Below are 27,743 nucleotides of genomic sequence, written 5' to 3'. Positions count from 1 at the left end.
TCACTACTACACGCTTGTCGCGGGCGTGAGTTGAGTTTACATTCAGGGCACGGATAAATACACGCACTAATACACACTCCAAACAGCCAAACACACACGCATTACAGGGAAACGGGCTAATGGCGTCTGTTAGTGTGGTGGGGCAGCACCCGGGTCCGCACAGGCTGGACTCGGAACCGCAGCTCCTGCTCTTCAAACTGGCCGGCGGCGGGAAGAAAATCACCCTGCCGAGGAAACTGTCCTGGGAGAAGATGATGTCCAGGAGAAGCTCGGGGAGGTGCGGGTCGGTCAGTACTGACGGGGAATCGGGAACTCATCCCTTGTCTCCGGCAGGAGAAAAGGCGGTGAGAGGAGGAATGATACCCGATGAACGATACGGAGCTCCGGCGGCCCCTGCTGCGCCACGTAGCCCGGACCGGGACAGAGAGATGGACAGTACGGACTGCGACAGGAGCACCGAAGCCGGGACTCGAGAAAGTCATACCGGCCACATCACCGGTGACTGCAACAGCAACATCAACTGTAACTCGAACCATAACACAGGTGGTCGAAGGGGGACTTCGCTCAAGAGGCCGGGCATCGATGTCATGCCAAGCGGGTCGGTTACGAAAGGACACAAAGGAGCGCACCGGCACCGGGACGCGCCACTCGGGAGACGAGACAGCCGGAGCAGAGACAGCGGACACCAGAGCATCTCTGTGCCGGCACAAGGAGAGAGCGGCGGTCTCCCGATGGAGCGGCTGACACAGGGCAGGACTGGAGTCGTCAGGCTGGCCCGCACCGAGCCTCTCCGCAGGGAGGCCTGGTCCATCTTTCCCCGCGGGTTGGACCCCCGGGTGAGGACCGAGAAGGGTGAAGGACACAGGTTCGAAGCCAAGCCAGTTACACGGGACTGGTGTGACGCCTGTAGCCGTCAGATCACTGCACAGGCACTCAAGTGTCAAAGTAAGTAGTTGTAGTTCTCCAAATCATGTATTTATCTGCCTTGAGAGTATTTTTGTGCATATCCTACCTAGTGGAAATGAGTAATATTAGTTACCCATTGCTACTGTTTCATAGTATGTGAATTCAAAACATGCACTTAAATATATAACCTACACATTTCTTTCAGTTGTGTGATGGGTTGTATGTGCAGAATAATGCAGGGGGTTTTGACTTGCTGACCTGTATCTTGTTTCTGGCACACTATTAGATTATTTTGTGAAAAGCACAAGTAGCCAGGTGCTTAACTCTTCCATACTGGTGGCTGTATGTGTGTACACAAAAAAAAGTGTGTATGTGCTTGTGTGAGTGAGCCAGTATGACGAGGAAGGACATTTCCAAGCATTTTGCTCCGTAGACAAAGCCAGAAACTGTCCATGGAAAGCCTATTATCTTGTCTTTCCAGCTTTGCCTCCCATGGTTTGCAGCCCTGGCTCAAAGAGCGAAGGAAAGATAGTAGAATTCATGCATTGGTGAAATCCAGAGACACAATGGAAATGTCTGTAAAGCTCACACTTAGCTGTAAGTGTGCATGAACTGATTTTTTTGTGTGTGAACTGTCTTTTGGTATTTTAGATTGATGAGGTGGTGTACAGATGTAATAGGGACACTGGAAGCAGCATTTTTCATTGCTTGTGTATTGGAGTTCCTATTTAAGGCCATTTAAAACTTTTTACAGTGATTGTGCCTGATATCTCTGGAGTCACATACCTGACTGTACTGGCTGTATATGCTGTACTGCTGAGAGCTGCTCAGGCTGCTGATGACATCACTCCCACCTGCACAGCTCTGGGACACAGAGAGTTTGGGCCAAGCCAATTTGACCTGGCAGTGTGGATATGTGTTTAACTTAGAAGAGTTTTTTTTATTGTGTGTGTTGGCTTTTCCATGCACATACTGCACGTGCATGCATGCTGTGTATGTGTGTGTCTGTTAGTGCATGTGGCTGCTGAGTTGGCATTGTGTCAGCAGCACTCTGTCACGGGGGAGGCTGCGGCTGCAGAGCAGTGTGAGATAAAGCAATTGAAGAGAGGATTGAAAGTGAGGGAAGAACGGGACAGATAAAGAATGGACCGGCTGAAAGCAACAGAAGCCGAGGGGAACAAGGAAGGGAAAGGATGACAAGTAGTTGGAGTTGCAAAAATAGTGGACAGAGTCAGAGGAGAGGTGGAGGGAGGCAGGGTGATAGGAATGACGAGAGACGGAGAGCTAGAACAAGACCGATGGGGAGGAAAGAGTGAGGGATAGGGGAAAAGAGCGAGAGTTTGTCCAGCACTGCAGAGCTGTCTGATTTAGTGTGCTATCAGCAAGAGATCAGTGGAGCGAGAGCAGAGATTACTGGAGCGCTATTCTCATACGCACACGCACACATACACACACACCCAGAGAAACACACACAGTCATGAGTTTCTTTACAACCCAAAAACCCAGAGTTTTTTGTCCTCTTTAGTCTCTTTATGGATCAATCTAATTAGCTGTAGTTTTATGCTGCCAGTCAGCTCTCCTCGGGAGCAAACTGTCCTTTCCTCTCCCTTTTCTCGGAAAACATCAGAGGTGAGTGTGGTGTACAGTCATGGGGGTCATTGCAGGGTATTTTTGTGGGGAGTAACGTAACCAAAACTGCCAAAATAGAAACGGCACACACGCACACACATGCTCTTCTTTCAACTACACCCAGCAAATAACAGGGGTAGAGACGGAGGCCTTGCAACCATAAACAAGCATCATTCTTTGTCTTTGTCTTGTTGTACGCCTCGCTCCCTCTGTTTTTAATTCATCAGCCTCCCTGTATCTGAGTTGGCTTTGTTGCCTATGAAGCTTATAGAAACAGCTATGCAGCCCTTCTCCCCTGGGACAGTCGTGAGCTTGCAGGGACTGTTGTGATGTGGCCTTGCCCTACAGTGGAATCTGTCAATCTAGCCAGAACTCTCATAGTCTGCTCTTCTGTTGTTGTGTAATCTTCTGAATTTATTCCTATGGCTGGCTTTCGTCCGTGTTAGTGCTTATCGAAAATCTTTATTGCTCCTCTTGGGAGTTAGATGGGAGTGTTTTATTTTTTTTTGTGGTGTGTCGCCCAACCTCCACACTATATATGCATAAATACACTACACACATACATATGAGAGCCATATGTGGCATCAGGCCCTAATGGGGCGTAAAATAATGAAGCATATGACCAACATGTCTGATAAGTGTCAGTCTAGACATCTATGAGCTCTATATGTCTGCTTTGCCGACACTAATCTGGCCCATTTAGGGAACAAACTCCACTGTCTTTCACTCTCCTCTGCTGTTCTCCCTTTCCTCTATGCACAGGAAAACACACATATACAGTATTATACACACACAGAATGAATGATAAATACTATTATAAAAATGTTTTAAATACAACTGTACAGAGAAGTCCAATGTGTAACAGTTATATAAATTTGTACAGTAGATTAGGGTTGTATCCTGTCAGTGGCTGTTGTTTATTCTTGTTCCCATGATTTGATTTGTCAGCTCTCCATGTTGGTCAGGGAAGGCAGGAAGGAGGCAGGGAGGGAGGGAGGGGAAGGGCAGCCTCCTTAATCTCAGGTCTGGGTGTGTCTTGCCTGGGATTATGTCTCAGGGATGGAGAGGTTGGGATTACAGACTGGCAGACAGAGTCAGACGTCAGATTAATATTTAATTAAAGCTTTCAGGGAACCATGCTGTTGTGACACAACAGGTTTGGTCCTCTCCTCTCCTCAATCTCTGTCAAGCAATAAGACATGCACCTCTAGTTAATGATTGTTTTCTTTCTAGCAATTATTTGATTGATTTCTTAGGCTATAAGATGTCAGAAATACCCCAAATTAGCATTTAATATAATATAAAACAGAAGAAAAACTCCTCACATTTGAGAAGCTAGAATCAGAGAATTTTTGGCATTTTGATTTGATTAATGATTCAAACGATTAATGGATTATCAAAATAGTTGTCAATTAGATTTCTGTCACTCATCAGTTAGTGAGCAAATTTAGTACTAACTACATTCAATAACTAGGTACTCCAGAGATGTTTGTGTGAATTTGTACCCTTCTCACCACCACTGTGTACTGTAATAACTACTTGTTATTGGTCCTGCATGTTAGCATGTATATCTGCTTCTTGTATGACAAGGTGAATGCTACAGAGATCAGAGCTCCTCCAAACACGATTTCACAACAAGAAAAAGCATTCGCAAGCAATGTACAGTATGTGAACAATGTTAGCTTACATAGATCTCAGAATTTGATAAAGACCTGTTACTAGTATTTGTGCTTAAATATTTGCAAGCAGAGTGGAGATGGTTATTACAATGCATCTACAGCAGCAGATGTGGGGTTGTGTGCTGGTCACTGCAGAGACAAGGAGGGGTACTCGCATTGACACATGGCTGCCAGGAAGCCCCACATGCACACACACACCCAAACACACACTTTTCATTTCATTTCATTTTCACTTTTCACACATTTGCTACAGACCTACACAGTAACCCTCCGAGTGTATTCTTTATGCCCCATGGCATTCCTGATGTCTAGAGGATGTATTTTTTTCCTTAAACTCCATCTCTTCCTTATTTTACCACTTCCCCTGATCTACACAATACCGACCTTGTCTTAGGAACCCTTTAGCTGTTTCACATTGGTCCTCTCAAAGCTCCATTCACAGTAGAAGAAGAAAACATAGTAGGGTTGTGTTAAATGGCTCATAACCTTCGTGTCCCGACATACCATTGCTGCCGCTCTGCCAGACCTGCGTTGAATATAGCTTTAACTAGACTTCAGCCAAAACATTCCTTCAGAGCTCATATGTCTTAAGTTGAAAACAAACAGAAGATGAATACAAGGCTGCATTGAATATTGAAGAAAGCTACTGAACACATGTTCATCAAATTACTACATTGCACTAATATTATGCTGTATTTTTCTAAAGTATTGGTTAAGTTGTTTTTGTTCAGTTTCTTAGAAACAAGCAGTATACATGGAAAAAGTCTTCACCCATTTGCCCATTCGCCCACTGCTTAACATCATTTGACCTTAATTTAAAAAAGAAAAGCGAGTGACAAGATGGGCCATGCAGATAAGGGCATTGTTTTTGCAGAAAGACATGCATGTTTTGTGCTCTGCTCACTGTGTATGGCTGCTCAGCTGTATGTATGGCAGAACAGTGGGGATTTTCAGCCAGGCTATATTTAGGTCGCCCTTGGTGAATAGTGATAGAAGGACTGCAGAGGAAGAGGTGGTTAGGGCAGAAATGACAGGACAAAGAAATTCTTAAGCCCATGCTAGTTGAGGGCGATTTTGGATTTTTTTTAAAACACAACGCCATACTCTGCACTGCAGTGAAAAAAAAAGGTGACATCAGAGCATCACCTTCTTATGGCATTGCTCGTGATTATGTCATATGCTTGTGTATGAAACTAGTGAGCACATCCTGTTCCTCCAAACTTAAATTTTAGAAGTAGGGCAGAAGAACTCCCAGTAGCTCTCTCACTTTTTCTCTTTCACAGTGCATATTAATAACCAACGGACTGCGCATCACTTCAGCCCACACTTTCAAGCACCAATATACACACACACACACACACACACTTGAGGTGATGCATGTCCTTCACACTGACAAGATATGTCACTGTTGTGGGGTTAGACAGGATGGCTGACTCACTTCCCCTCAACCAGGCTGTAGGGTTTCACACCAAGGAGACAGAAAGGGGGAAGAAGAGAGGAGGTAGTGTTGGTAACCACCTCTGCAGTGGTCTGTGACGTTTCTGCTCTACTGTATGGAGATCCCACCATGTTCTCTACTACTAAATGAAGTGTGTACCGTCAACCACTGAGGGAACGAAAAGGAGAAAGGGTCCTGTTGCTGGAAAGAGACGAGAGAGGGGAATAGAGAAGCCAGGATTGTGAGGGGGTTTCTGTCTCTTTAAGCTGACTGTTTGTTACTGCAGAGTGTGTGGGTGCTGCAGTAGAGACAGAGAGAGGGAGAGAGAAAGAGGGGAGAGAGGAAGAGAGAGGATGAGGGAGCATTGATAACAGAGAGACGTTAGAGAGGAACAAGTGGTACAGCAGAGATTCGGGGCTCATGTCCGCACGCTGAGGTGTGAGGAAGACTGGTCAGGTGCAGACCAGAGGAGAAAAGTGTGAGGCGAGTAGAGAGGTGAGAGCATTAGGGAGTGTGTGAGGAGTACAGGTGGAGGGGTGGCAGAGCGAGTGGAGAGGGGGCTGTTTATTCGGAGCGTGGCACCGGTGGCAGAGTGGCTACGCTGGGATGGCAGAGGGGGGAACTGGGGGGGCTGGCGCTGGGGCAGTCCTCAGAGGGACAGGGGCAGCCGGGGGCAGGACAGGAGAGCCATCGAGGGTTACGCACACAGGACGGTGCCTGCCGGATGGTGCCACCATGCTCCATCCATGGCACAGATAGCACCTCTCGTCCCGGGGCAGGAGGAGGCGAAGGGGGAGGCAGGGGTGGGGGTCGGGTCAGGGGAGTTGAACGCGTCGGGGTGGGCAGAACGTTTCTCGGCCACGTGTCACTGCATCTGGAGGAGGTCAGGGGCGATTCGGAAGGGGAGGCTGGCAGCGCCTGCTTCGGACAGGTGTCACGCCGGCTGGGGCGGCTCCTGAAGAGGCTGCCCAAGTCTCGCTCCTGGAGTGACAGCCTGCGGATCCTCCGACGATCATCCTCTAACGGATCTCTGCTCACCACCTCAGGTAAAAACTGGGATTTGAGACTTAGAAGTTGTACATTGAATCCTGATCAGTTTGGCAGTGATAGCGGGCAGTATTTAGGGAAAAAAAGGGAAAGATGATGAGTAGACAGGTTGAGCAGGGTTGGCCTCAAAGGCACGCTGTGGGCCAAAATATTTGGGTATTGTGTGCATCAGTCTGTCTATCTGTGAACCACAATGCCCTCAAGCCCTGTTACTCTTTGTCTACATCCGCCCCCCATCGGCTGATCTATCCCCCTCGCTTTTGTGTAAGAGCACATATTGTTTATGTGTGTAAGACTGTGTGTGAACAGTGAGGACACAGGCTGCAGATTGATTGTAAATGGCAGAATAGTCCAGTAAACAGATTAGATGAAAGCAGTTGGATCTACAGTATATTCTTGCTCCAGACACACACTCAAACACAGAAAACCTACACAATTTTAAACTGTCGAGAAAATGCTATGTAAGTGGATTATCATATTGACTTTCATGTTTGTAGCAGGAATTTGAGATAAGAGTGAGCCTGCTGGAGGCTGCATGGTATCGATTTTTCCCATGTTTTCTCCAAATAAAGGACTGCCTAATGCAATGGGGGTGATGAATACATAATGTAACATTAGCACAAAGTGTGGCTGGGGTAAGAAGAGGCAGGGAGCAAAATGGCTGGGTGCTGCAAAATTATTGATTCATTCACAGCAAGAGACTGACAGCTGAATAAAAAAAGATGTTACTCCAGCTCTTTTGTGTGTGTGTGTGTGTGTGTGTGTGCGCCCTCTTGTGTAAGCCTGATAAGACCCTGACCAAACATGACTCAGGGAGCTGCTCATCAAGAGCTCACCACTCCACCTGAGTAACGTCATGCTGCAGCCTATAAAGCTTCAGGAACAGCATCAACAGCACGAGCTGCCGCAGACAGATAATGGGTATTTTTAGATGGTGTTCCCTGTAAGGAAACCCAGTAAATCCTTTTAAGAATAAACTGGCCTATTCCTCTTCTATTGCTTCTTCTATCTATGATTATAATCTGTCTGGAAATTCCTCTCAAATTCTCTAAATTGCTAAAAAAAATATAGTAACTTGGTGACTGTAGTCTCATGGTTGGAGGGGATAATGTGTTTTAGGGGAGGACTCTTCAGGGCCAAGATTAAACTGTTAATTACACAACTACATCTGTCAATGTCATCGGACATTGATTCAGTATTACTGTATATGAAGAGTTGGGGAATTGTATTGTGAAGACCACGTCATATCATGTTATCGTTTTTATAAAAATCTGTTGTCCAAATCAAAGGGGCACGCCACGGATTTTACACATAAGCGTTAGTTTACTCATCATAAAGAGTACTTCTCAGCATGTCTTCTGTGGCTCTGGGGGAGCTTTCTAAAGTATGAGAAAATAACCCTGATGATGTCATCAGGCTTGGGCTTGGAGACTTAAAAATATTTAACAGAAAGTCTGTGTTACAAACTTGGGCCATGTAGTTTGAAAGACATGGACATTTATCAAGAATGGAGGGTCATCCAAATTGATGCTATTAAATTGCATTATGGGAAATGTAGGATGCTGGAGCTTGACTCATACTAGGGACTAAAAGTCAGGATATCTCAGTCTCTGTTGCTTCGATTTTGATCTTTAGTCTTCTATTGTGAGTTCCCCAACTTTATGGAAATGCAATACTAAATTGCAGGAGTACCCCTTTAATTCAAGCAAACTGTAATTATAAACTAATTGCATTAAGGTTTTTGTTATACACATTTGAAAATTTTAGTCTGATCAGGTGCATAACAGCGGAACACATTTTACTGCACTGAACATCAATGTGATTGAGCTTCAACTTTAACTTAAAAGTTCATTCTTGACCTTGGAAATAGTAATTTGTCAAAAAATAAATTCTTAACTCAACATCGTATTTGATTTCTTGTGGCCTTCATCAGCTGATGGAGTTTGCTCAGTTGTCATGGAGATGGTTCAGTTGTCATGTGACCAAAGTATGAACTATCTCAATGACAAGTGAGCAAATCCCATCCTCTGGTGAAGGCCACAAGATGTGGCTGAAAGCTCTGGAAGAAATCTACTAAATGGCCCTTGAGTTAAGAAGGTTTGTCGAATCCATTTATTGACTATTTCATGGGATTTGCAATATCATTATATATACAGTATATCAATATCAGAATTCTGATATATGTGTAGTAGTTAGTTAAAAGATCCATATTACTGTCATTCATGTGAAATGTCTTCAGAATGTTTTCCAAAGCCAAAACAAACAACTTTGCATTCTTGATTATATAATTGATCCTAAAAAGTTTTCATAAGTCCAATACTCTCAGCCATCCGAAGAGCATTTCAGTGAAAGTTTAACACAAAATCACTAAAACATCAGTAATGTGGGAAGAAACAAAAAATACCCTTTTAAGCATTCAGCTGCATCCATTTGCAGTTCACTGGACAGAATAAGCCTTTAAAAATACAAACAAAACGAAGCCTGGTTCTTCTGCTGTTTGCTTGGTTAATTCAGGGAGCATCTATAGCTTGACAGATGGAGGAAGATAGAGATGCTGTGGTGATGGAGATAAAGAATGTCAGTATTAAATATGAAATTATTGTTTTTTTGCACAGATACACACAGATGTCAGGGTGAACAGAGCCAGATTTTATTTAGGTTAGGAGAGATTTGTTTGGTCATGTCTGGTAGGTAAGCATATGAAGTGTGTATCCTGGAAGCATATATTTTGATTTATAATGATAGAATGAGGGATGAAAAACAAGATGACTATGAGTAGCTTGGTGTGTGTGTGAGCCGCACAGTAGGAAAACATGGATAACTGCTCCAAATGAGCTATGATGGGATCAGACTGGCTAAAGCCCCCTAAAGACCCCAAAGCTGCTCTTAATTCCCTCGTAAAACCTGCAGAGCTCTGTTGAGGTTCATTAGTGACCGTGTTAATATCCTCGCCCCTATCTTTTAGCTACCTTACCCGTATTTACCCCCTCCCTCCTAACCCAAACAAAGAGTAAATACAGTATGTCCCTCCCTCTGTTTCTATCTGGTGTCATACAGACATCCTCCATGACCTGCTAATCTGTGTCTTTACCCTCCCCTTGTCTGTCCTACACCCACTGTCTTGCAGATAAAAAACAACCACCCACATCCCCTACCTTCCAAAAAGTAACAGGAGATGATGCAAAAACGGGACAATTTTCTGGCTCCTTGGCCTTCCAAGAACAATGGGAGTGGAAAGAGAACAAGACAAGACATTTTAGGAGATAGAAAACAGAAACATGACCGTGGAAATGTTTCACTCAGCTGCCTCCACTAAGACAATCTGAATGTCCTCTTTTGACTTCAGACTTGTCGTTATTTAACACGCTATAATCGTTGCCCCTCTTTTACCGTCTTCTCTTGCACGGATGTTATCGACCCAAAGTGCAGCAGTGGAAGTTAACACAGCCACCACATATAGATCTTTACATACTGTACATCTAAGCTCCCTCATCTCTTTCCGTTGCACTGATGGAGTTTCCTAGTGCTGTCTCTTCCTCCCTCTCTATCTGTCCGCATTATCGTCCCACTCTGTCTGGAGGCAGTGTCAGTTTAAAAGCAGTCAGACTGGAATGATGAGATGAGAGACAAAGGGGAAGTCTGTCCACGCATTTCCGAGGCCAGTCTACCATGGCGACACGTAACACCAAAGCCCATCTTCGTGTTGAGACAACACACACAGACTCTAGACTCCATGGCTCTGTGCAGGAGGAACAGATGCTGATGAGTGTTTATGGCTCAACGTCATTACAGTCATCTCTTGGTGTCCTGTGTGTTCACTGTCATCAAAGTGTCTACATTTTATAATAGCTTTATTTAACTAGGAAATACCTCACTGAGATTAAGCATATTTTACATATTTTTCCTCGCAAAGACCGCAGCAGCACATAGAAGTTACAAAGCATATAATTCAACAATCAAAAGAATCATAGTACTGCAGTTTACCGGACAAAGTATCTTAAAAGGTCAGTCAAATAAAAACAACACTGACAGCTAGATTAGCTCGCCTTCAAATCATAAATACTTTTAAAAGAGTCCAATGAGACAGGTTCTTGAAGTGTTATGTGTGACTAAAGAACTATCCAGTCAAAAGGAGCAGAATACATGAAGGCTCTTTTCCCTTATTCACTACAGACTTTAAGAATAGAAAGCAAATATAGGGATTAAAAGGTAGTTCCCATCCAACTTTGGAGTTATAAATATGGAAGTTACAATACAATTACAAATACAAGAAACATGTACCAGTGAATGAATCTATGCTTGGAGCTCTAACAAAACCTGATGCTGTGGCATTCCCATAAGTGGACTTCTCCTAAAAATCCTGCAGAGAAGAAGTGGCCTCGCTGTATTTAAATAAAGCAACTTCCCCATTTGATGGTCTGCGCAACAATATACTTTCCACAGAAGAGCAAAAGGGAAACCCCTGCAAGTCCTAACATGGAGTCCAGAGGGGAGTTTTGTCTCAGGCATGTAAATAACTTTCACACAAAAAACTTCACACACACACACACACACACACACACACATGTGATTGTGCCTGTGTCAGCACGCCTGCATAACCTTCAGAGCCCTGCTGGATCACTTGATCATTGCTGCAGTTTCTCTACCTGCTCATTAGCACTAACATGTGCATGGTACAGCATCCCAAGCAGGCACACCTAAGGCCTAGGTGTGGCCACTAGGCCTGCACACATATCCACACCTTCATAAAAGTAGACACACACCTAGTATGCATACATATAAGAAAAAGCCTGAATCACTTGAGTTTCACATTTAGTGGCCTTGAATCCACTGAAAGAAGAACCATGTACCTTTACTGTAACACCTATTCTAAATTAAACCTAATCCTATAATTTAATTGAACATAAGTCCAAACCCTGGGGTTTGTTTAAGGTGTAAAACAAGGTGTCAAACTTAAACATGTCTTCACAAGGATTTCAGCAAAAAATACACACTTCCCTTGCAGTCACAAAATCATACAACTAATTTTTGTTTTTTATGTGTAGGCCTGTCAGTTTAGGCTGAACTTCAGGTCCAAAATGCTGATTTCCAGTACTTTATATGTGTGTGAGTGAGAGACAGACAGTGTGTCTTATCAGTGTGGGAATAGTCTGTATCCTAGGTAAACTGTGACTTGCTGACAGTGGTGTATCTTACTGTAGGTGTGGAACAGGGGAAAAGTTTCAATCTCTAAGCGTTCCTCCCATTGTTTTTATAGTTCGCCCAACAGTAATTCCTGTCTTGTAAATCAATTATCAGGAGAAAGACCAAGGGCAGGTTCTTCTCTAAGTAGCCACCACCCAACACAAACACTGATTTCTGTCTTGAGAATGACAACAGAGGAAGTTTAAACGTTCCCTGTGGAGGTTTTGATGAGTAGTAGCACTATGGAGCGATGTTTTTCAAGTATTTTACATTTTTCTTTGTACTCTTTACGATACATAGGATATACACAATGCATTTTGGTGAGCAACACTGAATGTAAACATAACCTTGTTGTTTGTTTACAAAAATCTCCACAGGGCATCTTTTAAGGAAAATATATATGAAGCTTCTGCCAGCGGCTGGTTAGCTTAGCTTAGCACTAAGGCTGGAAACGGCTAGCCTGGGTCTGTCCAGAGGTAACATCAACTTACCAACACCTCTAAATGGCTATTTGTCATTAGCTGTTTTATGGGGCTGCTCATGGCAGCTTCATATTTACTGTACAGATATGAGAGTGGTATCGATCTTCTCATCTAACTCTAGACAAGAAAGCAAAGAAGCACATTTCCCAAAATACTGAATATTTATATGGCCAAATATGGAAGTAGAGGCACAGTGTGTAATCCAGAGTGAGGATGGATGGAGTAAATGAAGGAAAGCTGGACAGGAAAGGAGTTTCTCTCTTCCATCCCCCCGTGTGCTTCCTTTCTTTCTCTCTTTATGCAATGACCTCTAAACTGTCATGAGCAGAATATCCCTTATCTGAACTCTTTCCTCAACACATCCATCCTGTCGGTGAGGCATTGCAGCCTTCCCCTCTTACTCTCTCTCTCACTCTGCCAACCTGTGTCTGTCACACACACATACTTATGTCTATCTCCCTCTCTTAATGCAGTGACCTCTAAACTGTCATGAGTGAAGTATCCTTTATCTGAACTTTACTCTTTGTTAGACATACCCCTCCTGTCAGTAAGCCCTGTCCTGCCTCCCTTTACTCTCTCTTCTTTGTCCTTGCTTCAGTTATCAGGCCTACTATTTTCCATGCCAGTGCAAAACACATGGAGCATTTAATTCCCAAACAAGCTATTTTGAAAATATCTGCATTTCCAGGGCATGAAAGTAGAAGTAATTTGTCATTAATCCTAAATGTATAGCTAATTAATAACTTAAAACCCTCCACACACACTTCTATCAGTGACCTTATGTAAGTAGAGCCCTTCTCTTTCTACAGTGGTCATCAAGAAGCTTGTTGCCATGGTTATGGTGCTGATGCTGAGTGTGAGAGACGCAGTGGTGTCCCTCTGTTAGTAGGATACAGACAGAGCCACTAATATCAGTAGACAGGAAATCAACCAGGCTTAGCTCAGCCTAGTCATTCAGCACTGACTGCAGCAACAAAGAGTTGTACCAGAAAACAATGTGTTGTTTAGAAGCAACTTTAAGTATTGGCTTCCAAACAGAACATTGTTGAAATAGTTTATGTTTTTCTTGTGTGTCTGTCATCTACTGTACAGCGTTTTATTTAAGAAGCTTTCCTGCTTGAGGACCATAAAAAGGATCTGACTCAGAGTTTCCCCCGAACTGCGGTCCTCTTTTCCCATGCGGTTTGAAAATCTCTCTTTTCTTTAGCATGGATTATCTCACCAACAGAGGAGAAGTTAGATGTGAGGCTCTGCGTTTCAGTGGAAAAGCCTCTGGCCACAATAAAGTTCCCAAGGCATAAACAAACTGAGGCTGTCAAATGTGAAACCAACTAAAAATGAAAGAACAGTGGACTATTTGGGGAGGTTTTGGGGGAAGTACCTAAATCTATTATTTTCTAGCTGAGCAGTAAGATGTGAGTTGACCATACCATGGCTGCTATACTGGTACAGTTTTTTTGGCCTTGAGTGTGTAAAAGGAGCGTGTCCATCCATTGTTACGATACAGTATGTCTGTATTACATTATGTATTTGTTTCTGTTATGATCTTTGCTGGACCTTGTCCATTATACATTGTGTAATGTGTCTGCACCAGAAGATACCATATTTTGTTTGTGACAGTTGTACTTAGTGTTTCCTGCCATCTGATGGGTAAATGAGAAGTATAGAAGTGGATCTTACTGGTGTAATTAGTAGGTTAAGTTGTGAGCTCTCAACAGGTTATTAGATATTAAGTGATATTATGTTAAGTTGATAGGTGTAGCTGTGTGTGCAGATCTCTAAAATTATTATTCAATCTAAGTCAGTCTACACACAAACATGTATTGTTTGTTGGTGTGTTTTGTTAATACTGCAGTCCAGTACCTTGTAGGTGTGTGTCTGGCATTAGCCACTAGATGGAGCTAATTTTCTGTGTAAAGGGAGTGTTTGTTTGACTATACATGTTTGATTACATCAGAATTCTTCCTGATTTCAAAATCAGCATTACTCTCTCCGACATGACATTCCACAGAGTATAGTTTACAGTGTTAGATCAATGTTTGTTGGTGTTTTATTGGTTCTGTCCTGCTGCATGTGCTCTTGTCTCTGATTGGTGTGTTTTTGTGTTCATCAGACTGCAGCTACACCTGTCACCTGGAGTGTGAGAGCCAAGTCCAGCTGGACTGCAACCAGAGGGACAGAGAGCCCGAAGAAACTCCGTCTCCCAGAAGCCACTCCTCCTCCACAGCCCATCAACACAAGGTGAGCATTTCAAATACAAAAAAAAAAGTATTACTTAGTAGAATTAAGAGTTTTTAGGGGCACTGCTGAAGAGCCAACATTTTCGTCTTAACATTTAGTGTGTTGAACTCTTTACGTGTGTTATTTTGCAGAGGTATACATGAGTCACTATTTGGTAATGGCAGGGTTCATTCGGCAGCATCTCTCCAAGCCTACACTTTTACATAACCATCCTCTTCTTTCACAACATGCTGTCCCTCCTCCTCCTCCTCGGGTTGTCTGCTTATGAATTTATTTATGTATGCACTCATTTGTTTTTTTTTTGGTCACAGAATGTTCCCAGCACAGAATACACTATGTCACCTAAGCATCTGATGTGCCTCCCTCTCTCCTTCACCTGCTCTCATGGCCTCCCTCAGTTTCTCTGTCATCTCTCCCCTGTAGTATGGGTTTGATTTATTCAATCAGTGGTGGATCCCAATGTCCTCAATTCCTCAGCTTCTCTTATGTGATTGCAAACTAATTAGGTTAATCACTGTTAGGGACCTCCATTATGGCATAGCTGTGTTAGTGCAACCTAGTCTCAGATGTTATGCATGCTAGTGGAGTATTTTTAGTTATCCTCTATTTCTATATTTTATATCATTTCAGCTTTTATACTCTTATACTGTACAAGCCACAGGCTATCCAGTGATACAGTAATTATGTAAAATTCATCCTCAAAATAGTGCTTCACCCACTCTTTGCGTAAGCACATGTGTGAGGACAGGAACCTGAGAAACTGTGCGCCTGCATGCTGCTCTTGGCATCCCAGCCTCAGTCACCCACACAATGTGGTCAATACACACACACTCACACACATCATGCACGAGAGAAAGCTGGATAACCCCGCAGGCCTGCAGCAGAATGTTGGCAGCTTCTCTACGCCCAGGGGGCAGATAACACAAAATTAGACCCCTGGTTATGTGCCAGGTAGTACTCTGCTTCGAGAGAGCGTGAACAAATACACACAATCGTGCTACCCTGAAACATGTGGATGGCAATGGCGAGAATTGGAGCGAGCAAGCGAGCAGGGGGATAAATCAAGTAAATTTGACCAAATGTCTAGCAGCAACTGCTCTAAATACAGTTCTGGCTGTGTATCCAAAAACATGCTAATTTCTTTCAATATTCTACATCTACTGGAATGAAATAATACCATATCATTTTTTTGTAGAGCCATTTTTAGCACTGCTACTTCTTTCTGAGTTTTAATGACTGTGTAGTTAAAGATAATGAGCTGAAAGTCAGAATTAAGTGAGCGTTGATGATGTCTGTCTTGGAGGTATGTGAACTTTGTGACTAAGGCCTCTCTCTCTCCACACTCTTGTTTGGTTCATAGAGTACACTAGGACTGCAGACAAGAGGAGATATGATCATTAATTTCCTCCAGTCCTCTTTCACCCCTTTTGCTCTGTTTCATAGCTGCAGCTGTGTGTGTGGTTGTGTTTTATTTCCCCTCTATCTTTACAGGTCCTTATAGTGTGTGCATCAGCAGAAATTGATCCGCTTTTACCCCCAAGAAGCACATACATGCAGCACACTGACACAGTCATCGACTTGAAGCCAGCAGCAGTGTCGTTCAGTATGCGTGTGTGTGTGTGTGTGTGTGTGTGTGTATGTAGCATCCGACCCCCTGCACGCTGCCTTCTCCCTTAGTGATTACACTGATGGAAGCAAGGAGCAGAGCCGCGGGTAATCAGTCTTCAGCTGACTCAAACCTGACAGAAAGACAGGGTGAAAGGGTGACACTGTCCCTGCATGCTGCAGGCCTCCAGTAGCATATAGGTTTACCTATAATCACGTCTGAGTAGATCTTAAAATCATATTACAGACACACAGAAACGACATGTGCAGACAGACGCACATATGTGGCCATCAATCTCAACAGTGACAGGGGCATTAGCTGCTTTGATGAGGGGGTCACTGCAAGAGTCAGAGGGTAGATTGTGGGGTCAGTGTAAGGTTAGAGGTCACTATAATCTCTATCCTGAAGGCAGTCATTTATTATTTTCTTAATCTCACCTTAAGCGCTGTGAGTGAGCCCTCCCCCTCACCAACAAACCAGCCGCGGCAGTGCAGCTGTGGAGGTTATGTTTTTTTTTCTGGTCTCAATCTGTCCCCGATTGGTTTGGGTGTTGAAACATTAGCCCTAATTATAACATTAGCACCAATTATGGCATGCTCCTACATAAAAGCCAAAAGTTTTCAGTGGTTGTGATGGCTTCTGGTGAACCGTTGCAGAATCACACTAGAAGAGCAGCCATCTTCCCCAGTCTCTCTGCTGCTTCCTGTCACTGCTGCTCTTACGTATGTAAAACAGGAGCTTTGAGGCTTCATATCTCTCACTCATCAGCATTTCTCTTTCTATTTCTACTTACCCATGTCTCTCTCTCTCTCTCTCTCTCTCTCTCTCTCTCTCTCTCTCTCTCTCTCTCTCTCTCTCTGAAAGAGGAAGTGGCCGTGCTCTGCAGGGTGCAGTCGCTTGCAGGAAGAGAGAGAGAGAGTGGAGGGAGAAGGGGGAGGGTGCTTGCAGGCTGATAACACACTCAACCACAGATGGTTGAGCAAGAGAGTGAGGGAGCAAAGCGGTTGCAAAGACAGACAGACAGAGAGAGAGAGAAAGGAGAAGAGAGGGAGGGAGAGAGTAAGAAAGAGAGAGGCTGAGTGGGAGGCATCTGTCTCTGTGGTAGTATTGCCAAAGCAACTGAGAGAGGAGGAGAGAGGAGGCAGTACGGGGTCTGTGAGCGCCAAGAGATCTTCTGCCGCTGTTTACTCTGGACTCCAGGGACGGATGGATGCTCTCACACAATTGAATTGAACTGTTCTTCGTTTGTTCGCAGTGGGTCGTTACAGAGACACAGAGCAGGAAAGAAAGCAGGATGTGGTATTGCTTGCATGCCTTTATGAGCGTTTGTTTTGCTGGTATAACAGGGGCTCTCAGGTGAGCAGGATTAACTTGAAACCAACCGGTAAACTGACTCCATGTCACCAGCGTGTCACATGTGTGTGTCTGTGTGTGAGACGGTTACATACTGTGTATGAGAGTGTCCATGTGTGTATTAGCTGCAAATGACCAAGTGCATATACTGTACAGTGTTTGTGACACCGGCGTCAGAGCATACACACACACAAGCACACGTCAGGAGGAAGTGACACGTCTGTGCTCGCTCTCGGATTTCCTGGTCCCCTCTCCGGTGGCTCGCAAAGCGCAGAATCTGAGCCGAGTTCACCTGTCTCCCCCTCACAGGTGGGATTTAAACTCTCTGGATGCATCAGCAGAGGAGCGCTGACTTTTTCTGGATGAGTAAAAGACAGTTAGATGCACGTAAACTCTAATTGTTGCTAAGTGTCACATCAGCCCAGCGTTTTTTCAAAAAAAATAAACCAGCACTTCCTCAAGCTGTCAACGTGCTGCTCTGGTGCTGCGGAGGCCGTCTCTGGACCTCTCCATGACTGTCAATACAGTGCTGACCCCCTCCATGACCAGCAGTAACAGCATGAGCAGCGGGTACTGCAGCCTGGATGATGAGAGCGAAGACTTCACTTTCTTCACAGCCAAGACCACGTTCTTCCGCCAGCCCAAGCGTGCAGCTAAGGTACAGAATCAGGACAACACTCGCTCTGATAGATGAAATTGTAAGAGTAAGACAAACTCAGATGGTTAGGGTTTCAGTTGGGCTGGGCAACAAACTGCCATTATATCAGAAACATGCAACCAAAAAGCAGAAGTGTGGAGAGGAAGTGGTGGTGTTTGTGCATGCTTAAGTAGGCCTCTAGGTGTGTGTGAATGTGAGCATGTATGAAGGGGTTACTGTCATACATTTGTTGTGTAACATTGATCTCCCTGCCTGTCAGCCTTGTTCATCAACCTTGATACCTTTTGGCAGCTCATTTATCATGTGAGTGTGAGTGGCTTGCATAGATTTAGCATCATAGTCTGAAAACGCTGTTTGGAAAGTGAAGACTCACTGCTGTGTGGTTTCATCTCAGCAGTCGACAGAGATAATGTGTTTGCTGTGTTTTAGCAGAGATACTGAGTTAATGATGTTAACTTACAGATTCCATAGAGGCTTCTTCTCTACAGTGCGTGGGAGAGGTTTCCGTAGAAACAAAGCTGATGCTTTTGCACTAGAGCAAGGGTGTGTGTGTGTGTGTGTGTGTGTAAAGCAACTACTTAACTGTAAAAAACAATTTTCCTAGTTACCATAGCAACTCATGGTTTTGTTGGCACTCTGTACACTTCCTGAGACTTGGTTTTCGTCTACTGCATGTTCGATTACTTCACACATAATTGTGTCATATACAATAACTACAGTTTATACAGAATTAGTTGCATTGCAGGTTGTTATGTGATGCTTGTTTGTTGTTGGAGCTTGTCCCATGATGCACAGTAGGCGAATGATTTTCTATAGTAAAAGAGGGAGAGAGAAGTGTATCAGATAGAAAAGTGTTTCTGGTTGCACAAGAAGCCTGGAGATGAAATTCTTGAAACTACACAGACATTTGCATTCATGTAAAACACACTCAGCCCTCTTCTTGCTGCCCTTGTCCTGGCAGTGCCTTTGGTGTCTGACTTGGAGAAGGTATAATCTCTGAATAATTGACCAGCTGTGTTGTCAGCGTGTGGAGTTAGGGTTGCTGATGTACTGAGACAGAAGGGTATTGGGGTTAGCTTGTCTGGGCTGCCAGCGTAGAAGCTGCCAGCTGATTTCTCTGGCACTACACAGCCAGAGAAAAATGGTTTGACATTTGGTATAACAGCACAGTCAGCTAAACAACATAGGAGGGATGGGTTCTACATCCTCGATAGTAACTGAATTGTGTCCTCTGGTAGAGCACTAAAAGTGGCCCTGCTGTGAAAGTGTCCTGTTTTTTTCCTGTGTTTGAATATGAAAAGGAGATATGCAAAGATCTGTGTGGCATCCTGTGGATAGAGATATTATCATGTATTTTGTGTATAAGGAATTGAAAATGTGTCACTGTGTTAAGTCTTACACAGGGACACTGGGAGATACTTACATTCATCAAAACAGTGGAACGGGAGTTCAGATTCTCTTTTCTTTATGAATTATTTCCAGAGCTGAGCTTTTTGCTCCAGATTAGCCAGCCAGCCTTAATGTGTTTTGTGTGTGTGTGTGTGTGTGTGTGTGTGTGTGTGTGTGTGTGTGTGTGTGTGTGTGTGTGTGTGTGTGTGTGTGTTAAACTGTGATGAGCAGGGGTTTGTTCAGTTTTTTCTGGTCTGCGTTTTGATGCAGTGAAAATATATGAGTTACATCGCTGTTGGTGATCATCGACACTATAAAATGCATTTTCACAGACACCTGTTACAGTATTAATCTCTACAGCATGTCATACACAGCACACATCAGGCAACATTGGTGGGAAACAAAGATTGCCTGTGCGTAGGGGTGGACTTAATACAGAACATATTATATAACTGCACTGTATTAAGTATAGTTTTGAAGTACAGATTATTTCTACAACTTTACACCTACACTCCACTACATTTCAGATGGAAATGTGTGATGTTTTTACTCCTGTGTGTGTTGAGGGAGTAGTTAGTTATGTCACCAATAAAGACATGATATGTACGAAACATAATATACTCTAAACCTTAAAATATGATGCATAGCCATGCATTAAAATGCTATAAAAAGTAGTTAGATTAGCAACATTTGGACCAGATACAATATCAAAATACTACTAACACAGTAAATATTTGATGTTTCATTCTTCATAATGAGTACATTTACTTTTTACATTTACTACACAGCGGTCTCTGAGCTGTGAAATAGAATCAGCACGTGTGTTCTCAATCGTGCTTCACCACCTCACCTTACTTGACCTAGTAAAGGTGTTGTGCTAACACACGCTGTTATCGGTGTGTGTGCATATGTGTATGTGTGTGTGTCACACACACATACATACATGCATATTATTGTTGAATTCTGTCCACATTCTTGCTCTGTATTATTTGAGTATTGTTCTGACAGTGTTCGCTTTGTCCTCAATCTTGGCCAGTTGTAATAGATCCTAGAGTCTAGTGTTACCTGAAGATCATGATGTCAATCGCACACACACACACACGCACGCACACACACACATGCTTGCAGGTTTGACTGACTAAGTCAAGGGTAAGTTCAAGTTAACGAAAAGGTGGTCAGGTTATACACACAGACAGGTTTGGCACATGGTTTAATACTGACTACTTTGCAGCAGTCGTATGATCTCTCTTGTCTGATCTCATCAGAGTGAGAGCATCAACACTTACTCATGTCACCCTGAGGGGGTGTGTGTATCTGCATGACATGTATTCATATGCCTGTATGACACTTATGTAACAGTCCTAGATATCTTACACATTTAAGCTGCTTTACATCTATCTGAATCACTAATCATTAAACTGGATTAAATGGCCTGGACCTGTCACCTGTAATATTGTTATTATCAGACAGTGACAAATCAGTCAGTGGGTACACTTAATGCCAGAGGCTAGTGGTTTCTGTGTAGAATTCACCTTTAGTTGTCGTATATGATCACCTGTGTCATCAGGTACATTGTTTGCCCTGAGGCTCCATGCCTAGCACTGTGTATGTTGAGTGAAGTTAAGAGTCAAAATAATAACTTATAAAAGCACTAAATGCAGCAAAACCTGATAGTTTGGTGTATGAGATTGGACCAGTTTAGACATAAAATCAAAAAACAAAGTGCTGCTTAAACCTACGATCAGATAAGTTGTTCGACAAGAAGTGACCCTGATAGAGCGAAACATTGTAAAGCACCTAGAATAGTTCTAAAGATCAACCTGGCTGCATAACGTACACTGAATCGATTATGCTTTTTATGTTTATGAATGAATGAATGAATTACCTTGCATCATTTAGTATCACTCATTTATACTAACCAATTAAAATTGAGTTCTGGAACCAATCATGCACGTTGGGAATGTAAATTATTTCCATGTCATATTTTTTTCATCACTTCACAAGCAAGTCCACCAAGGTGCTAGTCCCTCAAAATGTAGGTGTTTTCCTGTAACCACAGTGCAGGCTGAGCAAGTCTTTTCAGGGTTCACATCTCTCTGCTTCCGTGTCTTGCTGGTCATTGGCTCCCTCATGACCTGGTCTGATCAGAGCAGTGTCCAAGGACTTTGTGGAACTCTCAGGGGCGGAAACTGCTCTATTGTCCCGCTCTGTTGTCCCCTGACCACTCTCACTGGTATGCAGAAAGGGAGGGCAGGGCACTGCCTCTGATACATTTAGAAACTCGCATACAAACGCAGGAATTCCTGCAAGATTCTTTTCACTTTGTTGTCTTAGACTGGGAGGAATTTTAGATACAAGTCAACTTCTCTGTATCCCTCAGATTCTTTTCTTAACCTTGGATTTTGCCATGCACACTTAATGTTTATCCACCAGAGTTTTATTAAATGTATGAGTTTTTATTTTGTTCTTCTATGAATGCGATTAGATCAGGACACACATTGACTCTTTATGAGTCTGTGGAGATACAGAACCAGGGATGTAAACTCTCAATATTTTAATGTGTTTGTGTCCTAATTAAAAGGGATTTCAATGATTGAATTTGCGACATGCAGTGGCCATAATAGCATTAGCAGCTTCCACTGCTGTTTCACTGCAACATGGACATTTATCATGACAGTAGGACCATAATTGCACAGAGGAGTGTAGAAGAGATAAAGACAGCAACAAAAAGAATTAGCTATGTGATAGGCAAAATCAAAAGTCCCCCTGTTCTCACTGCTCCTATTCACACATGGACACATAAAACCATACACACAGTTCTGTCCTGGCATCTATCGCCAGATGTCAGCCTTGAACATTTAAATGTTATAATGTTATCACCTTATTTTGCTGAATGTCAGCCAGGTTGAGCTAAGCTACGATGAGCTGAGCTGTGTGGGTTGTTTATTACCACAAGGCGCCTCAGTCTATATGTGTGCACACACAGAGACACACACATCTGTCTTGAATGAAACAGTGACTTCATCACACAACCTGAGGACTCTCCTACAGAAACGATTCCTGCCCTGCATTCTCTCTCTCTCTCTCTCTCTCACACACACACACACACACACACACACACACACACACACACACACACACACACACACACACACATTGACTCTCTCTCTCTGCCCCAGAAAATACAAATGAACAGGAGAAGGGAAAAAAAATGCTATTGTGAGATAGAGAGGATGCATCCCACTGTACTATAAATAACCCAGTCAAACTCTGTGTTGCTAAGGCTGGCTCAGCAGCCACTCTTTCATCATTCCTTACCCCTTACTCGCCTCTTTCTCTGCCTCCCCCTCTTTGCCTCCCTGTCCTCCCTCCCTCTGGGTGAGAGGGAGGCAACGCTGTCAATATTCTCGTGATGTGATGCTGAATGTGTGATTTGCTCCATTCACAACATTTCCTGTCTCCTATGTAGAGCTGTAGAGTTGTGTGTCAACGCTGAGGTGGAAGAGATAATACAGTGTCTATAAGAATCCCCATCAGCCACAGTCAAAGAAGCAGACTGAGGCTGACAAAGATGGAGGATAAGAGAGGGAGGTGTTGTCACAAGTAGTTGCTCTCAAGAGAGAGAGACCACAGAGTGTAGGAATCGGCCAGGATGCTGTTTAGTCATTCAAATATGACACCTGGTATACCTGCAAGTCAGTCAGTCCACTTTTTTTAAAGGGTTGCATGGTGGAAGGGTTTCTCTTGATTCTGGTGTATTCAAATTAGCATTTGTATTTTACAGGACTTGTGGCGTAAGCAGCACCATCTGCTGGTTTAAAAAAACAAACACTGATACCACCAGTACACTGACATTTTAATACTGACACCCTCTCTCTGACGTACAGCAGAATGAAGCAAAGGAGGAAGAAGAGGGAGGAGCAAAGGACCTGTCAGAGGAAGAGGTGCGGACAAGGATAGAAGAGTATAACGCTCAAGTCTCTGAAAATGGCATGAAACTGGTGAGTTTTGAACACTTGCTGTAGCTGGTGAATGTACTGTACTGTATAATGTCAAACTAACAATGAAACTAGATTGTTAGAGCTTCCTCACTTTCATAATTTGATAAACAGAAACAGGAAATTGGGCTGGGACATAATGGAGCAAGCGATTATGCAAAAGTAGGAATGAAAGTACCAGTTTCAGTGTGAAACAGATAAGAGGAGCGTGGTACTGATTAGAATTTTTTTAACACTAAATTATGTACAGTGAGGTAACCATTAAAGATCCCTGATTTCATCAAAATGAAGTAACTTTGATATACATGAGAATAAAATCTATTTTTATATTTGTTATTTTTTATTTCTAAATATGTATATGTAATGTCTTGGAAACCGGCCATGGTGAAAGAGGTGAAAAAACACAGTTTCCATATTCGCTTTCTTACTAAGAGTTAGATGAAAAGATTGATACCACTCTCATGTCTGTGCGGTAAATATGTAGCTACAGCCAGCAGCAGGTTGGCTTAGCTTAGCATAAAGACTGGAAACAGGGGGAAACAGCTAGCCTGGCTCTGTCCGAAGGTTACAGAATCTCTCTACCAGCACCTCTAATGCTCACAAATTAGCACCATACGTCTTGTTCATTAAATCTGTACAAAAACCACAATGTAAAAAGGAGACGTTGTGGTTATATAGAGTGTTTATGTGCCGGACTATTTCGTGACTGCCAAGAAATTTTGATACCTTAGACTAGCTTTTTCCCTGTTTTCAGTCTTTATGCTAAGCTAGCTAATTGGTTCCTCGCAGTAGTTTCATTTTTACTGTACAGCTCCACTCTCTTACCGTCTCCCTCTTCCTCTCTGTGTGTTCTAGGCTTCAGACGGATCCTACACAGGCTTCATTAAGGTCCATCTGAGGCTCAGTCGACCAGTCACAGTCCCCGCTGTGGAGGCGGCGGGCTCAGAGGGAGCGTCCAGGCAGACGGGTAGCCGCAATCAAGCACCATCAGACTGCCAGGAAGGGACGGACTCTTGCCAGAGTGAAAACAGAACATCCTTCTACCTACCATGTGACTGTGTGAAGCAGCTCCACATCAGCTCTCTGACCACCACAGGAGAGGTCATCCAGGGCTTGCTGAAGAAGTTCATGGTGTTGGACAATCCCCGCAAGTTTGCATTGTACAGGCAGACGCACCGTGACGGACAGGGTGAGGAAAAGATTAGTTAGTTACTAGCTAGTTACTAGCTCATTTGCAGGAAACATATGTAATATACAGCATTAAATTCTATGTTTTTCTTTGTGCTTTTTTCCCCCTTCCAGATCTGTTCCAGAAGCTTTCTCTGTGTGAGCGTCCTCTTCTTCTGAGGTTGATCGCAGGGCCTGACCCAGAGCAGCTCAGCTTTGTCCTTAAGGAAAATGAGACTGGAGAGGTGCAGGTGAGAAACCACACACATATACACACACACACTTACAGGCACATTTTAGGTATCTGTGGTTTCTAATTTTTCTCACAATTAACATTAATTTTCATGCTTTATTTGGCATGAAAGGGGAATTATACAGGCTGCTGAGGCAATATTCCTTTTTGATAGACAGTCATAGAAGGCTAGTAGCAAAAGTCAACTTTTTGCAGTGGTATAATTTGTTTTTCCCTCTTTCTGACAGTGGCATGCATTCTCTGTCCCTGAGCTACAAAACTTCCTGGTGATCCTGGAGAAAGAGGAGTCGGAGCGCGTGCGGGCAGTGAAGCAAAAATACTCTGTGTACCGACAGAAACTACAACGGGCCCTACAACAACACGACCCCTGACCCCTCACCTGTTACCTTACGACCTCAACCCAGAGAGAGACTGACCCTTTGAACGCCGACCCCTCAAGACCCCTGATCTATTCAGAGACTGGAGCCGGAGCTGAACTTGTCTCCACCCTCCACATATACACCCAAACATGCAGTACATCCACACACAGACGCATACCCTTTCTCAGGATGCATACAAGCCCCCACCCAACCCCACCATCCATACATCCACTCCCCTGAGGAGATGCGAGAACGACATGATAGACTACTGGGTGTGTGGTCTGCTTGCTCATTGGACAGGTAGTGTTTACGTTGCCAAGGACACACACAGAAAGATCATGGCAAGATATGAAACTCCGACTTGAAATCTCATTTGGGACTGATAGTAACCAGTGGTGTTTTTAAAGATTCCCTCTTCTTCTGCTACTGCTGCTGCTGCTGCTACTGCAAGTGTTACTTATGCATGAGTCTCTCTCAGCTCATCTCCCTGCACATAGAGTTAGAATTAAAACAGAAGGCATGGTTACTTTTTTCAATATCTCATTGGGATGGAAGGACAATCATACTGATGTATTATTTTTGTGTTGGAATGTTTAGGGTCGGGGCTGGAGGCAGAAGGCTGCATTTTGCTTTGGATGCTAGAACAAGAAGGAATGGAAAGATAAGAAAGCGAGATCCGTTCTCTGATTTTTTTCTCAGGGAGCATGTGTTGAGCAAAGAGAAAACCTAAAGGAGGAAAGAAATTGAATTCCACCCAAAAACACCACCCCATTTTGTCCAAAATCTCTGCCTTTTTATTTGTTCCTATCATTCCATTTGCCTACTTTAACGCCGTGTGAAAAGATGCTGTCAGGTGCTTTGCTGATGGAAAGATCCAACCCAGTTACCAATCCTCTTCTCACACACAAACTTAACCTTTTCTCAGATGATAACTGTGAGTTCATTTTCCCTGCCTAAATCCTGATCTAACCAACATTGCATGAACTCTACCTGCAGATGAAGCCTACTGAGTGAGGCAATCCACATACCTTTACAGATTTTACACTTTATTGTGAAAGTGATTTTGTCATTGTATATGGGTTGCATTTGAATGTGAGAGGATTTTTACACCAAAGCTTAGAGGGACAGATCTATTGAGAGGATTTTAAAGGGATGAGAGACGTTTGGACGTTTATCTAATTAAAGGTGGTGTATGAAAAACTTAAACCAGCTTCTGTTTTTGCACATATAGATGCGTGTCACTGAATGGCCCATAACTCTGGGGCTGGGCATGCATTTCTGCCTCTCTTTTCTTTTATCTCCCCACCTTCCACCCAAAAAAAAAAATATATATATATATAAAATTCATGATAATGGCTATGATGTACCAATGATGTGTTTGCAATGCATATGTATTATGTAGACACTGGAAAAAGAGTGACAAGGTTGACCTTTGTTGTTATTACGATAAATATTAACATTCTTTCATTCCTACTGGTTGGGGTGTGTGTGTGTGTGTGTGTGTGTGTGGGGGGTGTTTGTGCTCATCTAGGGCAGTGAGGATAATGTGAATAGTGTTTTATAATGAGTGTCTGTGTCATCAGCGCTCCCTCATTGGGCCTCACTTATCAAGTCTTAAACACGCATTGATGTAACATAATACATTACAAGTGCAAATTAGGTTGTTTTGGAAAAGATATTTGGCATGTATGTATCATAAAATGAATGCACTTAACCAAAGCATTTACTGTAATTATTTTCCACACACCCTTATTTTTCATCTTTTATTTAATACGATAGAAGTACTGATAAATTAAGGGCCCGTTGTCCATAAGCACATGCTTCTCAGTAAACCCAAACCTGTTTATATTTTTTAACACCACCACCCAAAGCCCAAGCTGTTCCTGCTGGCAGTGCCTTTTGTTTCATGTGCCCCTGTATGTATGTAAGGTGTGTTTCAGCACACAGGTGCCTGACTGTATGTATGGGTGCTTTTGCATGTGTGCAAATCTGTTTCTTGGGTGGTGTACATGTAATTTTTCTTTCTTTCCCTTACCCTTAACACATTTGTCTTTCCACAACCCCTCTGTGTGTGTGTGTGTGTGTGTGTGTGTGTGTGTGTGTGTGTGTGTGTGTGTGCGTGTTATTTATTTCATGGTCCACCTCCTCCATATGATATTATGTCAAGGATGTTGAGACTTAATGCTTTTTTTTTTGCAATTTATTTGAAGAAGTGTGTATAAATATAGCAGTAGATCTGTACAGAGTATCAAAATGAAATAAAAAGGTCATCCCTTTATTCAAATGTTCTCATACCCTCATGTCTCTGGCTTCGACGTGGTTTCACTGAAGGCCATAGAGTACTTCTTCTGCAT

At 43.2% G+C, this 27,743-nt stretch overlaps 1 protein-coding gene across 5 annotated transcripts; it reads left to right on the top strand.

Moving 5' to 3' along the window:
- On the top strand, positions 1 to 27,667 carry rassf5 (Ras association domain family member 5). 5 transcript variants are annotated; one of them, XM_044179008.1, is made up of 6 exons: positions 1 to 945; positions 14,479 to 14,606; positions 23,503 to 23,613; positions 24,466 to 24,799; positions 24,913 to 25,028; positions 25,258 to 27,667. In XM_044179008.1, the coding sequence occupies exons 1-6, from the start codon at positions 120 to 122 to the stop codon at positions 25,399 to 25,401; spliced, it is 1,659 nt and encodes a 552-aa protein (XP_044034943.1). In that variant the 5' UTR covers positions 1 to 119; the 3' UTR covers positions 25,402 to 27,667. The 5 variants fall into 5 exon arrangements, with proteins under 5 accessions (XP_044034943.1, XP_044034932.1, XP_044034952.1 ...); XM_044178997.1 differs by having other exon boundaries at positions 2 to 945; positions 23,500 to 23,613; XM_044179017.1 differs by lacking the exon at positions 1 to 945 and adding an exon at positions 5,605 to 6,698 and having other exon boundaries at positions 23,500 to 23,613.
- The last annotated feature ends 76 nt before the right edge of the window (positions 27,668 to 27,743 follow it).

Source organism: Siniperca chuatsi, linkage group LG2 (assembly GCF_020085105.1).
Source record: "Siniperca chuatsi isolate FFG_IHB_CAS linkage group LG2, ASM2008510v1, whole genome shotgun sequence".
Classification (NCBI taxonomy): Eukaryota; Metazoa; Chordata; class Actinopteri; order Centrarchiformes; family Sinipercidae; genus Siniperca; species Siniperca chuatsi.
Note: the sequence above shows the minus strand (reverse complement) of the source record. Positions and strands in the feature narration are given on the sequence as shown.